A 14,263-nucleotide genomic window follows, 5' to 3' on the forward strand; every position below is an offset into this window, starting at 1 on the left:
TGACTTCAGTCTTTCCAAGCATCAGGGTCTTTTCCAATGAATCGGCTCTTTGCATCAGGTGGCCAAAGTATTGGAGCTGCAGCATCACCCCTTCCAATGAATATTCAGGGTTGATTTCCTTTAAGATTGACTGGTATGATCTCCTTACAGTCCAAGGGACTCTCAAGAGTCTTCTCCAGCACCACAATTTGAAGGCATCAGTTCTTCAGTGCTCAGCCTTCTTTATGGTCCAACTCTCACATCTGTACATGACTACTGGAAAAATCATAGCGTTGACTATACAGACCTTTGTCGACAAAGTGATGTCTCTGCTTTTTAGTATGCTATCTGGGTTTGTCATGGCTTTCCAAGGAGCAGGGATCTTTTAATTTCATGGTTGCTGTCACTGTCCACAGTGATTTCACAACAGATAACAACAAAGACCAAAGGGACGAAAAGGACAAGTACAGAGGTTCTGGCACCCACGAGGTCCTTGTCCTGCTGTGTCCTCTCAGGAAAGGTCTTTCCCTTCTCTTAACCCCAGTTTTCTCATCCCCAAAATTCACGTGATCTCTCAGCAGACACTATGTAAGCATCTATTACTGTGTTGTAGCCGACTCTTGTGGGGCTGGGACTATATAAGACCCTATTCCGCCCTCACAGAATATGTAGTGAACTCAGGACTCAGATCATGTATTTGTTCTCTGTTGTGGTTTAATCAGTCACCACAGATCTTGCAGCTTTAGAAACACATTTTTTCCTTTCTGACTGTGTCATGGATCAGAAGTCTGGATACATGTTAGCAGGTTCTCTGCTTGGGGTCTCAGGCCTGAACTCCAGGTGTTGACTAGACTGTAGCCTTACCTGGGAGTCAGGGTGCACTTCTAAGCTCATTCAGGTTTTGGCAGAACTCAGCTCTAGGACCAAGGTCCCCATTTCCTTGCTGGCTGTTAGTTGGGATCCTTCTGGGCTCCTAGAGGTCACCCTTGGGTCTTAGCTGTGTGGAGCAGCTTACTTCTTCGAAGCCAGTAGGAGAATCTCCCCAGTCTGTTATGTGACATGATCACAGCCGTACTAGTCTATCATATAGAATAGTACCAGCTTCTGCTCACACTCGAGGGAGGGGTGATCCAGGACCATACACCAGGAGCTGGGGCAAGAGTCTTGGGGCCAACTGAGAATTCAGGCTGCCACAGACAGGGAACAGGTTTGACAACAGACAGGTGCTATGAGAACCCATGGGAGGAGCCCCTGTCCTGGCTGGGGCAGAGAATGGAAGAAATGGCGAATATCCCCAAGAGGGGTTCTGCCTACATTGAGCTGGAGGCTGAGTGGACTGACAGTAGAAGGCTTATAGGGAGAGAAGGAGCCCCCTGCAAGGAAGGAGAGGACACCAGGCCCGCTGGGATGCACAGTTAGGGCTTAAGTGCTAGGGTGAGGAAGGAGAGAGCAAATGATGTCAGCCAGGTAGGCAGGGCTTGGGGAAACCAGGGTAGGTGGCCAGCCCTTCCAGCTCAAACCTGCCAGGCTGCCAGTGAGGCTGCATGAGGGACTGACCTAGACCCATGTCCCAAGTCACCCCTACCCTTCCTTACCAGCCTGGTTGCACACGCCCTCTCCCACCAAGCACAACAGCAGGTCACCCACCAGAACAGTCCACTCTTTGTGTTTATTTTTCCTTCTTCTCTGTGCCATTTAAAATGAAGACAAAACCTAATCCTTGATCCTTGTGCTGAATGATGGTCAGGCTTGGTCTTCTGTTCTCCAAGCAGCATAAGTATATCTCAGTCCCCCCAGAGGAGGCACATGAAGCTCAGAATCTATGATCTGCCCAGGTGAGTGAGTTCCAAGCGATTCCAGTTTCCCATCTTTCAGAGCATCCTGGTTTTCCTTGGTCACATTCATACCTTCTATTTGTATATTCAGTTTATCGCCAAGATATTCTCCATCAAGATCAGTAGCCAATGGCCACCTGTGAACTCAGGAGAAAAATGTGAGACTCTCTGGGGAAGCCCTGGGACATAATGATGTTCATTTAGTGCTTGCTGGATCCAGAGACTCTGACCACAGCTTCTGCACAGGGTAGGTATTTAGGAAAGGGAAAATGAAGTAGGGGGATAAAGGAGAGGAAGACTTGGGTTCAAAGTCAAGTTGCACTACAGACTAACCATATGAATTTAGACAGTTTATTTAGGCTGTTTGAGCCTCACTCTACTTACCTATACCCCACTCCAGTACTCTTGCCTGCAAAATCCCATGGACGGAGGAGCCTGGTAGGCTGCAGTCCATGGGGTCGCTAAGAGTCAGACACGACTGAGCGATTTCACTTTCACTTTTCACTTTCATGCATTGAGAAGGAAATGGCAACCCACTCCAGTGTTCTTGCTTGGAGAATCCCAGGGACAGGGAAGCCTGGCGGGCTGCCGTCTATGGGGTCGCACAGAGTCGGACACAACTGAAGCGACTTAGCAGCTTAGCAGCAGCAGCTACTTACCTATGAAGTGACAATAATACCGTCAAGCTCATAGGTTACCATCTATGCTTTATAAAGTAAGAGACTGGAAAGTGCCCAGTGATTAGCAAATGTGCCACAAACACTAGTACAGTTCTCTCAATGGTTTTTACCTTTATGCTGGCTATGGCATTTGCAACCTGGGATTCACAATTAGAAGGAAAAGACTTAAGAGGTGGTCTAGTGGTTAAGAATCTGCACTTCCACTGCAGGGGGCACCAGTTCAATCCCTGGTTGGGGAACTAAGATCCTCCATACATCTAAGTGCCCCCCCCCCCCGCAAAAAAAAGGAAAAAAATTAAATTATTAACAACCCAAATCCATCCTTATGTATATACTTGTTATCAACGAAACACAGATAGAACAGAGCCCCTCCTTCTGTGGCTAGCCCTGAGCATCCTCCCGGCCTGGGCTGCAGGAGACCTGACACCTACCCTCACCACCCCCTTAAAGACAGGCCAGGCACCTCTCACATCAGCTGCAAATACCAACCACAGATGCCTTCCCTTCAAAGCACATGCATCCCCCAGCATGGCAGACATGTGATCCCCCCTAACGCATTGTGACAAGGACTGCCATCCAGACAATACCTCAGAGAACTCAAGGAATTCTACACCCAAGCAAGAGACACTTAGCGGGACATAATCAGAAATTATAAAGCAGTAGCACACAAGCTGATGAAGACGGCGGAAATGCCTCCTTCCACTCCATCCCACACATCCAATTACGATGCAGCGGGCTGACTGGTGCCTCTTGGATTGATTTTTAATTGAAGAAACATTTTGGGTATGTTTGTAAACCTTTGAGTCAGAAGTAGGCCCTACGTGAGTGCCACAACAAATTAGGGGAGCCGGCATGCGGGCTCCTGTGCCCAGCTCCCTCTGGAATTCCGTTCAGAAAGAATGAATGTCGCCTGCTGCAGTGATGGACCCGGCAGGGCTGCTGCTTGCCCGGCCACTCACTCTGGAGGGTGATCGAAAGGACAGAGGGAGCTGGCCTGATTACAGCATCCCTGCCACCTGGCCAGGAGACGCTTGCTCTTCCCTGCTTCTTGAATGAAGCCTTTGAAGTGCCATCTGCAGTTCCAGGGACTCATGTGGCTGATGGGCCTGCTCTTTGTTTTCTGCAAGTGAGGGAAAGAGAACATGAACTGAGCTAACGGGGTCCCATTCTTAGGTCCCATCGCAGCACAGCATCTCTTGGGACTTTGTTAGAGCGCAGATACATGGATCTCACCCCAGATCTGCCCAACAGGGATCTCTGCAGTGGGGCCCAGGAATCTGTGTTGTAATAAGCCTCCCAGGTGACCCTGAGCCTGCTGAAGCTTGGAAAGCATCATTCTAGAGAGTGAAAAGTACTTTCACCATGTGACAGCCAGGGCGATCTTTAAATACATACAGCAGGTCACATCATTAGAACTCTCTGATGCATTCTTATCACCTTAAGAATAGTCTTAGAGCTGCCCACCAAGACCTTGATGTCCCTGTATGACCTGATCCCTGACCATCCCCGAACACCTCTCTCCTTCTGCCCCTTGCTTGTCCATCTGCCATCCATGCTGGTCGTGTTGCTTCTTACTTGAGAACACACTAAACTCTGTATCCCAAGGGCTCCTCCCTCTTGGAAAACTTTTTTCCCAGGCTTTCTCAAGATTAAGACCAGTCTTTCTCCTTGTCCAGGGCTCACACTGACTTTTCCACTTGCCCCCACCCTTACTCTTCATCCCATTTCCTCTTCTGTGGCCCCTCTAGCCCTTAGTTCACTCTAATCTTATCTTGGTCTGCTTATTGTCTTCTCTCTCGGAACTGCATTTGAAAACCTTGTTTTTCTCATTCATTCTGGGGCCCAGCACAATACCTGCATGTTGTAGATGCTCAGTAGATATTTGCTGGAGGTGTGTGTATTTGAAAGGCAGGAATCACAGGTGTCAAGTACCGAGTGTGGACGTGTGCTGTCACTTCAGTCGTGTCCGACTCTTTGCAACCCTGTAGCAAAGAGTAGCCCACCAGGCTCCTCTGTCCATGGAATTCTCAAGGCAAGAAGACTGGAGTGGGTTGCCATGCCCTCCTCCAGGGGATCTTCCCGACCCAAGGATCGAACCCACATCTCCTGCAGCTCCCCCGTTGCAGGTGAATTCTTTACCACTAAGCCACCAGGGAAGCCCACATGTACCGAGCACCTGCTGCATATCCAGCTCTGTGACAGACACTTGATGGTCATGACTAAGGCTGTTCACAGGGCAGTGGTCACAAGGTTCCTGGGGCTCTGGGCAAGCCCCACCAAACAACCACTTTTCAAGTCCCCTGTTTGTGTCATTTGTTAATGTCCCATTGACCAAAGCATGTCCCATGGCCAGCCCAGAATCAGTGAGGGGGGAGGGTAATATCAAAGCATGTAGATAGAGGGGAAGAGTTTATAGCCAATTTGTCATTGACTAAGGTATTATTGTCCCCTATATGCATGTGCGGAAATGGAAGCACGAACAACTACAGTCACTTGCCCAGAGATACTGACACAGGTCAGAGTTCAGACCTAGTTCTGCCTGAGCCCAGAACCCTCAGTTACCCTCTGGACCCCTCAGCCTGCCTTGCTCAGGGTACCAGATGGGAGTCATCTGCCTTGTAGGGAGCGGGTTCCCATTCCAGCAGAGGCTGAGTGGCCACCTGCCTGGCTGCTTGGAATGACTGACATTCTAGAATTCCTTCCAAGCCCAGTCTTCTAGATTTTGGACTCTGCCATCTCCCTGCCTGCTCCCTGACACCTCCACAGACTGTCTGGGGCTCCCTTCCTCAGTAGGACCCCCTTGGGGAAGCCCTGCCTCTTTCAGACATCTGAAAGCGGAAGGCCTCCCAGACATCTCTAGGCATTCCTGAGCCTTTGCCCTCCTCTTCCCAGCTCTGACAGGGCGGGGAGAGCAGGGGACAGAGCATCAGGACGGGTCCTGGTGTCAGCATTTCCTCTCCGACACTGTGTGCTCTTCAGCAAGTTAAGACCCTCCCTGAGGCTGAGCCCTTTCATCATCATGATGGTGTAATCAGACTGAAAATCTCAGAGATTCTTTCTAAATGGATGATACTGCACTTGCAGAATTAATCTTTGTCTCTTGAAACCCTCTCCATTGGTCCAGGTCCTTGATATGCCAGATCCTTATCTTCCTACCTAAGAAAGACTCAGCACAAAACTCGGTCTCAACAAGAACTACACAGGGATAGACCTTAGGGAACAAGTGTGTTTGAGGGGAAAACAACCAGGAGAAGAATGAAGAGGATGGGGGACCTCTGACCCCAAGAGAGACCAAGGAGGAAGAGGAGGAGGAGGGAATAAAGGGAAGCTGATGCCAAGCTTAGACCAGTTTCCTGTTTGGGGAGACAGGTGATGGGGACATCTTTCTCAGCCAAACCCCAGTTCATGTTGAATAGTGGTCTGGATCCCGGGCGCTGGAGTCAGACCTGGCTGTGTGGATCCAGCCTGTCTACCTTGTGACTTGAAAGAAGTCACTTCACCTCCTGGAGCATCCTCCCCTGTAACACAGTGATGAGAATCTGCACTGTGTTTAGAGCATTACTGTGAGTCTTAAAAGTGCTACCAGCCCAAATGTGGCTGGCATGCCATAAACAACAGGTATGTGGTAGAGATTTATTGTATCATGATCACATTCTCTCCATTATCATTATGATGAACCTCGGTTTGTCTGTCTGCCTGCTGCTCAGATCCCGGCAGAGAGCTTTGTTTTAAGGGACAAGAGAGATCGGAGCTGGTGGCAGAGAGACAGGAAGTGGTCGTGGCACCACTCGTTTTCACTCACTGAGGTTTTTTGGAACCTCTGGCGCTGTTTCCTGTAGAGTCCACGTGGATGTGACGTTTGTCACATTACCAGCACCTTTCTCCCGAAAACACTAAGTATTTTGTGTCTCTGTCCTCACTCTAAAATCTTTGCTGAGGGGGGAAGATGAGCTGGATTAGGCAGGGCTTGCTCCCTGCTTAGAAAACTCCTCAGACACAGAGTCCAAAAGCAGGTCAGTGGGAGAGTCCACAGCCAAAGCTGTCCTCCCTTCACACTCAGTCATGCCTCCTGCCTCCCATCCCCTCCAGCAGTTCTGACATACACATGGATGAGAAATTATCCTTGCCCTTTACTCCCCAAATTTCAAAGGCTTTGTATAAACAGCTCTCTCATCCAATTGCAGAGTCCTTCCATTTTGCAGACAGAGACCGAGATGCAAGTGGGATCATTCAAAATCCCAGGTTCTTAGAGCCCAGAAGAAACCAGGGGCCTTGTAGCAGAGGCTGAACACAAATTTCAGTGAAATCAAGCATTGTGGAGAATATAGTGCCTCTTTCAAAACTGGCTGTGGTCAATTTGATTAACAAGTGCTATAAAGTATGAGAAATGGAGGGCATTTTACCCCGATGAATACCTTAATCCTCCTTAGTGAAAGAGGAAGCAAATCCAGGCAATACCAATTCACAGAATTACTGAAACTGAAAGTCCATCAGGAAAACCATTGACACAAGATAGGTGTGCCCATTTTCTTTTGTTTAGAAGCATGGAATCTATTTCCTGGTAATTGTCCAAATAAAGTGAGCATTCTGATTCTGTACCTCTTGCTGGGTAGGGGGAAAAAAAATTGAAATAGGCTTTTGCTGTTTTTAACCATAGATTTTATGTAGTAGACACTTCTAATGCTTCTGGGGGAAAAAATATTTTTTTTTCTAGATCTCTCTCCAAACATTTTTGCAGAACCCTCTTGGTTGGGAGCACCTTTTGTTTTTTATCTGTGCTCCATTCCCCTCCCCTCCCCCCTCTTCCCACCCCACCACTCTCCATGGCCCAGTGTCTCCCAGGTAGCCTTCCAAAATTGCAAGGTACCGTGGAGCTGTAAGGGCTCTGAAAAATGAAGACAGCATCACCCCAGGCTCACTTTTGTTTCCAGCATTCACGTATTTGGGGTTTTTTCCTTCCCTTTGCCAGTGTTTTCTTTTCACTGTCTTCAAAGTCCTGTCCAGATACCTGTCCACACAGTCCAAGCTCAAGAACTAAAGCTGACTGGACGCCTGGAGCCTCAATTCCTTCATCAGGAGAATGGGGGAAATGACAGATGGGGGCACAGGGTTTGGGAAGTGTCTAGTGCATAGTAATGAGTCAGTAATTGTGGTTATTATTATTATTATTTTTACAGCTTGTTTTCATGCTGCTTGTAACTCATGGCCTCCCTTTGGCTAAGCCTCCTATCCCGGTCCCTGCTTCAGGAGAGTAGTAGCACTGCTGTCTACCTTTGCTGACCGAGACGGGGAGGTGGGGGAGTTTTAAGCTGGAAAGCGATCTTTACATCATTTCATGTACATTTCCCCACCCACTGTTGAAAAGAGGAGCCTGAAAAGGCTTATAGTGAAATGTGACTCCATGTCAGCTGTCTGGTTGTAAACATTCAAAGGCTAGAAGCAAAAAGGTGAGTGTTTTGTGCCCATTTTATAGATAAAGGAACTGAGGTTTGGTGATTGGCCCCCATCACATAGTGTTTAACTAATGCTTAGCGCAGGGGTTTGGATTTGGCGCCAGTCCCAGGCTGGCGGACGATGCGCAGATGCACAGATAATGGTTGGTTACGCGGGTGCGTCCCGCGCATGCGCAGGTGCGTCAGGTGGCCTTTCTCCTCGCAGGCTCCAGATGCTGGAGGCCATCTGCAAGCACTGGGAGGGGCCCGTCAGCCTGGCACTCTACCTGTCGGACGCGGAGGCCCAGCAGTTCCTCCGCTACGCACAGGGCTCCGAGGTGCTCATGGGCCGCCACAACGTGGCCTACCACATCGTGTACAAGGAGGGCCAGTTCTACCCTGTGAACCTGCTGCGCAACGTGGCCATGAAGCACGTGGGCACGCCCTACATGTTCCTGTCCGACATCGACTTCCTGCCCATGTACGGACTCTATGAGTACCTCAGGTGAGGACGCGCGGAGTGCGGGCTCCAACGCCCCTCTGAATGGGGCGGCTGGAACACAGAAGGGGATGGGAACTACCTAAATCCACCCAGGGATACGGCCTCTGACTGCCTGCCTATTGGCTTGAAATCCCAGGTTACCTCATGAAATGTTCGAGGCAGAGCTTGGTCTAGGAAGCATCTCTTGTCTCCCAGTCTAATGCTCTGTCTATAGCTTTCATGAAAACATCCCTCTTCTAATTTTGGATCAGACAGCCTTCATCTAAGCATTCTAGTAAGATCACTGCCTATTCTGTAAAACAAATCAAAGTGGTAGTGATGGCTAACATGTATTGAAGTGCTTGCTGAGTGCCTGGCACAGTTCTGAATGCCTGACAAGTGGGATTTCATTCCCTCCCCTTGCAATCCTTGCCACAGGTACCATTATTAATCTTTGTTTTCCCAGTGGGAGACTGAGGGACTGAGATGGTATGTGGGGCTGCATACCTACCAAAGTGGGAGCTGAGGGCAGCTGGCCTGACCCCGGGGTCATGTACTGATCATTGCTGCTGCCTTGGTAGCTGTGACTGCCTTCCAGCCCTCCCAACATGGAGTGCAGGTGTCCAGCAGCTGGAGAAAGCTCTTGGCTTGTGAGAGGCATAGATGGCTGTGTGGGGAGTGGCATTTGTTACGGAATAACAAACCATCTGAAGTGGAAGGGACTGTAGAATCCACCTAGCCTGAAAGTCCCTAAGCAAGCAAACTGAAGTCACAACATATAACTGGTCAAAGTTTGTTTTAACCCTTTATCCCTATTGTATGTCAGCATGAGTTACCTCTGTTCTTGAATGCCTTCCTGATCCAGGTACCATGAGGGGTGGTTTGCATATATTGTCCTGCTAGATCCATACATCAAGTTTAAAAGACAGATATGGTTACACTCTCCCTGTTATCGTGGTGAACAGGGAGGCTCAGGAAGTCAAGGTAACCTGCTCAGGTACACGTGGGCTGCTTCAGGATTTGAACCAACATCTTTCAGACCCCAGCTCTACAACCTGCCCACTTCATACTTGTCTGGCTGCTCTGTGGCTTATGACTGTGCCTAACGGAGCAGGATCAGAATTCTTTCTCGCCTGGACTCTGGCCCTCCCCACTTCCCTCCTTCATGTGTACCTGTCTGTCTCTCAGTCTTACAGTCTTAAAAGAACTCTCCCAAGAGTCTTTAAACCTTTGGTCCTGAAGCCAGAGTATGTGTTTGATGTGAGCACATCCGTTCCCCACCCCCCAACCCCCACCCTGCTCTCGAGAGCAGGGGAAGGCAGCCGGTGTTCTCTGTCCACTTTCTGAATTGAGTTTCCATCCAGGCGTATCTTGGGATGTTTCTCCCCTCTGAGCAGGTGGAGTCCCTTCCAGCCTGTCTTGGTTAAGAATCACAGATGAGTGACCTCAAGGCAACACCCCTCAGTCAGGCAGGGTGGGAGGTGTCTTCCCAGAACATGTGGGCAGTGGCACTGAGCACCATGAACCCACGACCCTGCAGGGGCTTCAGGAATGGAGCTGTCCTCTGGTTCCCGCTGGGCCTTGGGATCTCTGTGGGTGGAGTGAGGGCGCCCCCGCGTGGCAAGACCATGCTTTCAGCCCCTGATTCTTGTGAATCCTGAGACCTCAGCTGCTTGCAGGTTGGTGACAGACTCTGGGTGCATTGGGTAGGGTTTCCAAGCAAACAGGTGGTGGTGGGGAAATCTGAGCTCCACCTGCCAGAGAGAGGCTTCGGGACTGGGCCACAGCCCACCCTGCACCCTCTGAGGCTCTTGTTCAGGAGCACCTGTGGAGACTGCCTTCCAGCTAGTTGAAAGGTAAACTGGCCCCATCTTAAAAGTCTGGTCTCTGCTCTCCCATCCAAAGACTGTTTTATTATTTTGCCTCATGGTCCTCGTCATTTGAAAAACATTACACGTGAACAGACTGTTCAGAATGTGTTTTATCTTCCTGTGTTTTATTGATCAAAGATGTCAATCATTGCTAATCATGACCTTACCCAACGTGATATAACTGGTATTGCCCATTAATTAGCACTTTCTTACTGCAGAGCAACTTGAAGTTTCTGCTGGCCTGTAGCCACATCAGAGGAACATGTGTGGCTTCCCGTGTGCATTTTGAAATATTGCAAATTGCCCCTAAAAGCCCATTCCTTTCTTCACAGGCCAAGACCCTGAGCCGAGAATAACTGCTCCTATCCAGTGCTTTTTAATTATTTTTAATTGGAGAATAATTGCTTTACAATGTTGTGTTGGTTTCTGCCATACAGTAACATGAAGCAGCCTTAAGTATTCATGTCTCCTCCCTCTTGAACCTTCTCCCCACCCCATCCCGCCACTCTAGGTTGTCACAGAGCACAGCATTAATTTCCCTGTGTTATACAGCAGCTTCCCACTAGCTATCTGTTTTACATGATAATGTATATATTTCAATGCTACTTTCTCAATTTGTCCCACCCTCTCTTTCCCCCACTGTGTCTGCATGTCTGTTCTCTGTATCTGTATTCCTGCCCTGCAGATAGGTTTATCAGTACCATTTTCCTAGATTCCATATATATGTATTAATATATGATATTTGTTTTTCTCTTTCTGACTTACTTCACTCTAACAGGCTCTGGGTTTATCCACCTCACTGGAACTGACTCAAATGTGTCCCTTTTTATGGCTGAGTAATATTCTGTTGTATATAGGTACCACAACTTCTTTATCCGTTCATCTGTCAATTCGTCCAGCCTCTTTTAGTGCACATGTGAAGAGAGACCAGAGAAGCGAAGTGACTTCCCATCTAGGGTGAAAAGATAGTGGGACTTCCTTGACTTTTCTTCTCCTCCATCCAGAGTCTCCATTCGTTGAATAACCATGACAAGGTACCTTAGGGCCCCCATATTTGTGACCCACACAGATAGGATCTGTGAATCCCATAGCTTTAGACCAACAGGAATGATGGTTGATTAAAGACAGACTCTTTAGGTACCCTGATGGGTGTGTCCTGTCCCAGGGTTGTCAGCTGACCTGGGGTGGAGGCAGTATAGGACGGATGTCCTACTGAGTTCGACCTAAATGGAGGCTTGAAGAATGAGCTGGAGTTCACCAGGGGAGGGGTGATGTTCCAGGTGGAGAGAGAGAGAGATCCATTCTGGAGAGGCAGGGTGGTTAGAGCCCTGATGGGGAGAACAGCAAGAGCTGATGTGGCCAGAAATGTAAGCCAGGGTGGGTCCTGCAGGACTTCTCAAAATATGCTAAGGAGTTTATGAGCAGGGGTGGAGGGACAATGGAAAAACACTGAGAGCATGGCATGACTAGATGTCCATTTAAGGAAGATCATTTTCATTGCATCAGGAAAGGATCATAGTCAGGGCAAGAGAAGATAAGTTAAGGGACGACTGCATTCATTCTGGTGAGAGATGAAGGCCAGCAAAGGGATCAGAAGTAGCAGCAGAGACAGGTAGATGGACCAGAGAGCAGTTCTGCAGCTGAAATCAAGAACTGTCTGCAAAGGTGGCTGGACTTTAGAAGGCAAGACAGGGAACCTCTTTCAAATGTTGCCACCCAAGACTTCCTCTGCAAAAGTCTGTACCTGGAAGTCCTGCCTGCTTTGGTCTGTTTCTCGTACTGGCCCCCTCTTGATCTGCTGTGCCTGTGTCCTTGGGCTAAGCAGGATGTCATTGAATTTGAGTGTTACAGTGGATGAGGCCTGCACGGTGACCCTGGCTCCAGCTTGCGCCCTGTGCCATAAGTAACTGTGTGACTTGCAACAGTTCAGTTTTTTTCAGCCTGTTTCCTCATTGTGAAATGAAGAAACAGGCATATCAGGAGTCGCAAATACAGATGCCCGCTGGGGCCAGGACCTTGGCCTAAAGGAACCAAGGGTGGTGAGCATGATTCATTGCTAGGGAGACAGGAGTCCCCATCTCAGGCAGCTGCCATCTGTGCACTCCGATGTGGAATTCACTGGTGAGGGTAGAGGTCAGGCATAAGGTCTTTATATTTTGCAAGAGGAATGAGAAATCTGGATTTTCATGTTTTAATTTCTAGCATTGACAACTAATTAAAAAAAAAAAAACTGAAACACTCTTGAGTCAGACCAAACATGTCTTCAGGATGAATAGAACCTTCTTACCCCCAAAGACCACCAGTTTGTGACCTCTGACCTTTTAAAAAAATTTTATTGAAGCATAGTTGATTTACATTGTTGTGCTAGTTTCTGCTGTACAGCAAAATGATTCAGTTATATTTCTTTTTTAGGGTCTTTTCTCATATAGTTTATTACAGTATATTGGGCAGAGTGCCGGTCATCTACCTTAGACATAGTAGTGTACATGTGTTCAACCCAGGCTCCTGATTTACACCTCCCCACCCATATCTCCCCTTCAGTAACCATAAGTTTGTTTTCAATATAAGTCTGCTTCTGTTTTGTAAATAAGTTCATCTGTATCTTTTTTAAAAATTAGATTCCACATATGACTGATATATATTTGTCTTTCTCTTTCTGACTTGCTTCACTTACTATGTAATCTCTAGGTCAAGCCATGTTGCTGCAAATGGCATTATTTCATCCTTTTTACAGCTGAGTAATACTCCATTGTATATATGTGTGTACCACATCTTCTTTATCCATTCCTCTCTTGATGGACACTTAGGTTGTTCCCATGTCTTGGCTGCTGTTAATAGTGCCGCTGTGAGCATAGGCGTGTGTGTATCCTTTAGGATCATGTTTTTTCCAGATGTATGCCCCAGAGTGGGATTCTGGATCATATGGTAAGTCTACTCTAAGGGTTTTAAGGAGCCTCCATACTGTTCTCCATTAGTAGTTGTACCAATTTACATTCCCACCAGCAGTGTAGGAGGGCTCCCTTTTCTCCACACACTCTCCAGCATTTATTGTTTGTAGACTTTTTGATAATGGCTGTTCTGACCATTGTGAGGTGATACCTGATGGTAGCTTTGATTTGCACTTCTCTGGTAATTAATGATGTTGAACATCTTTTCCTGTTCTTTTTTGGCCATCTTTATGTCTTCTTTGGAGAATGTCTTTAGATCTACCCTTTTTTTTTTTTTTTTATTCCATTGGGGTTTTGTTTTGTTTTTTACATAGAGTTGCATGAGCTATTTGTAAATTTTGGTGATTAATCCCTTGTCAGTGTGACCTCTGATCTTGATCATCCCTAGGAATTAAAATTTTGAGAAATGGTAAGGAATATGATTGTATCAGAATAAGTCCCAAATCAGCACGCAGTCCTTTTCATGTGAAGATAACCATATTGACTTGCCGTAGGCTTAAGGAAAATTTTTTCCAGTGAGCGGGATAGACTTGTTCCTGATCCAAACACTAGAAGTGGATATGTTCGTGACCAGCATTATATAGCATTGGTTTGGGATGAGGTTCAGGGCACAGTTTGCCATGGCAGCTGTGAGCCCCAACAACACCCCCAAAGATTGACTTCTTCAACGTGGATATCCAACAAAATACTCTACCCAAGCCTTGTTAAAACATTACTGCTAAAAATGATGATAGTTGCCACTTACTGAACCCTTACCAGCTACCAGCATCCCTGCCAGCTGCTTTGTATAAATTTCCTCTACTCTTCAACACTTCTTTATGAGGTAAGTGTTATAACGGGTGACCAAAATGATGCCCAGGGAGGTTAACTCTTACTGTCCAGGAGAAAGGTAGATAGCCCTACACTAGGCTGCTTGGTAAATGGAAGCAGCTATATTTCCCCTTGAAACTCAGTATACCAGAGCAGTCTGATTGGCAGTCTTTTGATCAGACCCCCAAATACTTACCCATATCACCTTTTTTGGGGGGAGGGGCGTT

General features: G+C 47.7%; 1 protein-coding gene across 4 annotated transcripts in view; it reads left to right on the forward strand.

Moving 5' to 3' along the window:
* The window catches only part of LARGE1 (LARGE xylosyl- and glucuronyltransferase 1), a 609,925-nt gene that overhangs the window by 570,255 nt on the left and 25,407 nt on the right, over positions 1 to 14,263 (forward strand). For 3 of the 4 annotated variants that reach the window (XM_070370200.1, XM_005898334.2, XM_070370201.1), the window contains one exon: positions 8,153 to 8,431. The exons of the other annotated variant lie outside the window; for it this stretch is intronic. In XM_070370200.1, coding sequence (XP_070226301.1) covers positions 8,153 to 8,431 — 279 coding nt within the window. The remainder of the gene's footprint in view (positions 1 to 8,152; positions 8,432 to 14,263) is intronic. 4 annotated transcript variants of the gene reach the window in all.

This window comes from Bos mutus, chromosome 5, assembly GCF_027580195.1.
Source record: "Bos mutus isolate GX-2022 chromosome 5, NWIPB_WYAK_1.1, whole genome shotgun sequence".
In the NCBI taxonomy this organism is placed as follows: Eukaryota; Metazoa; Chordata; class Mammalia; order Artiodactyla; family Bovidae; genus Bos; species Bos mutus.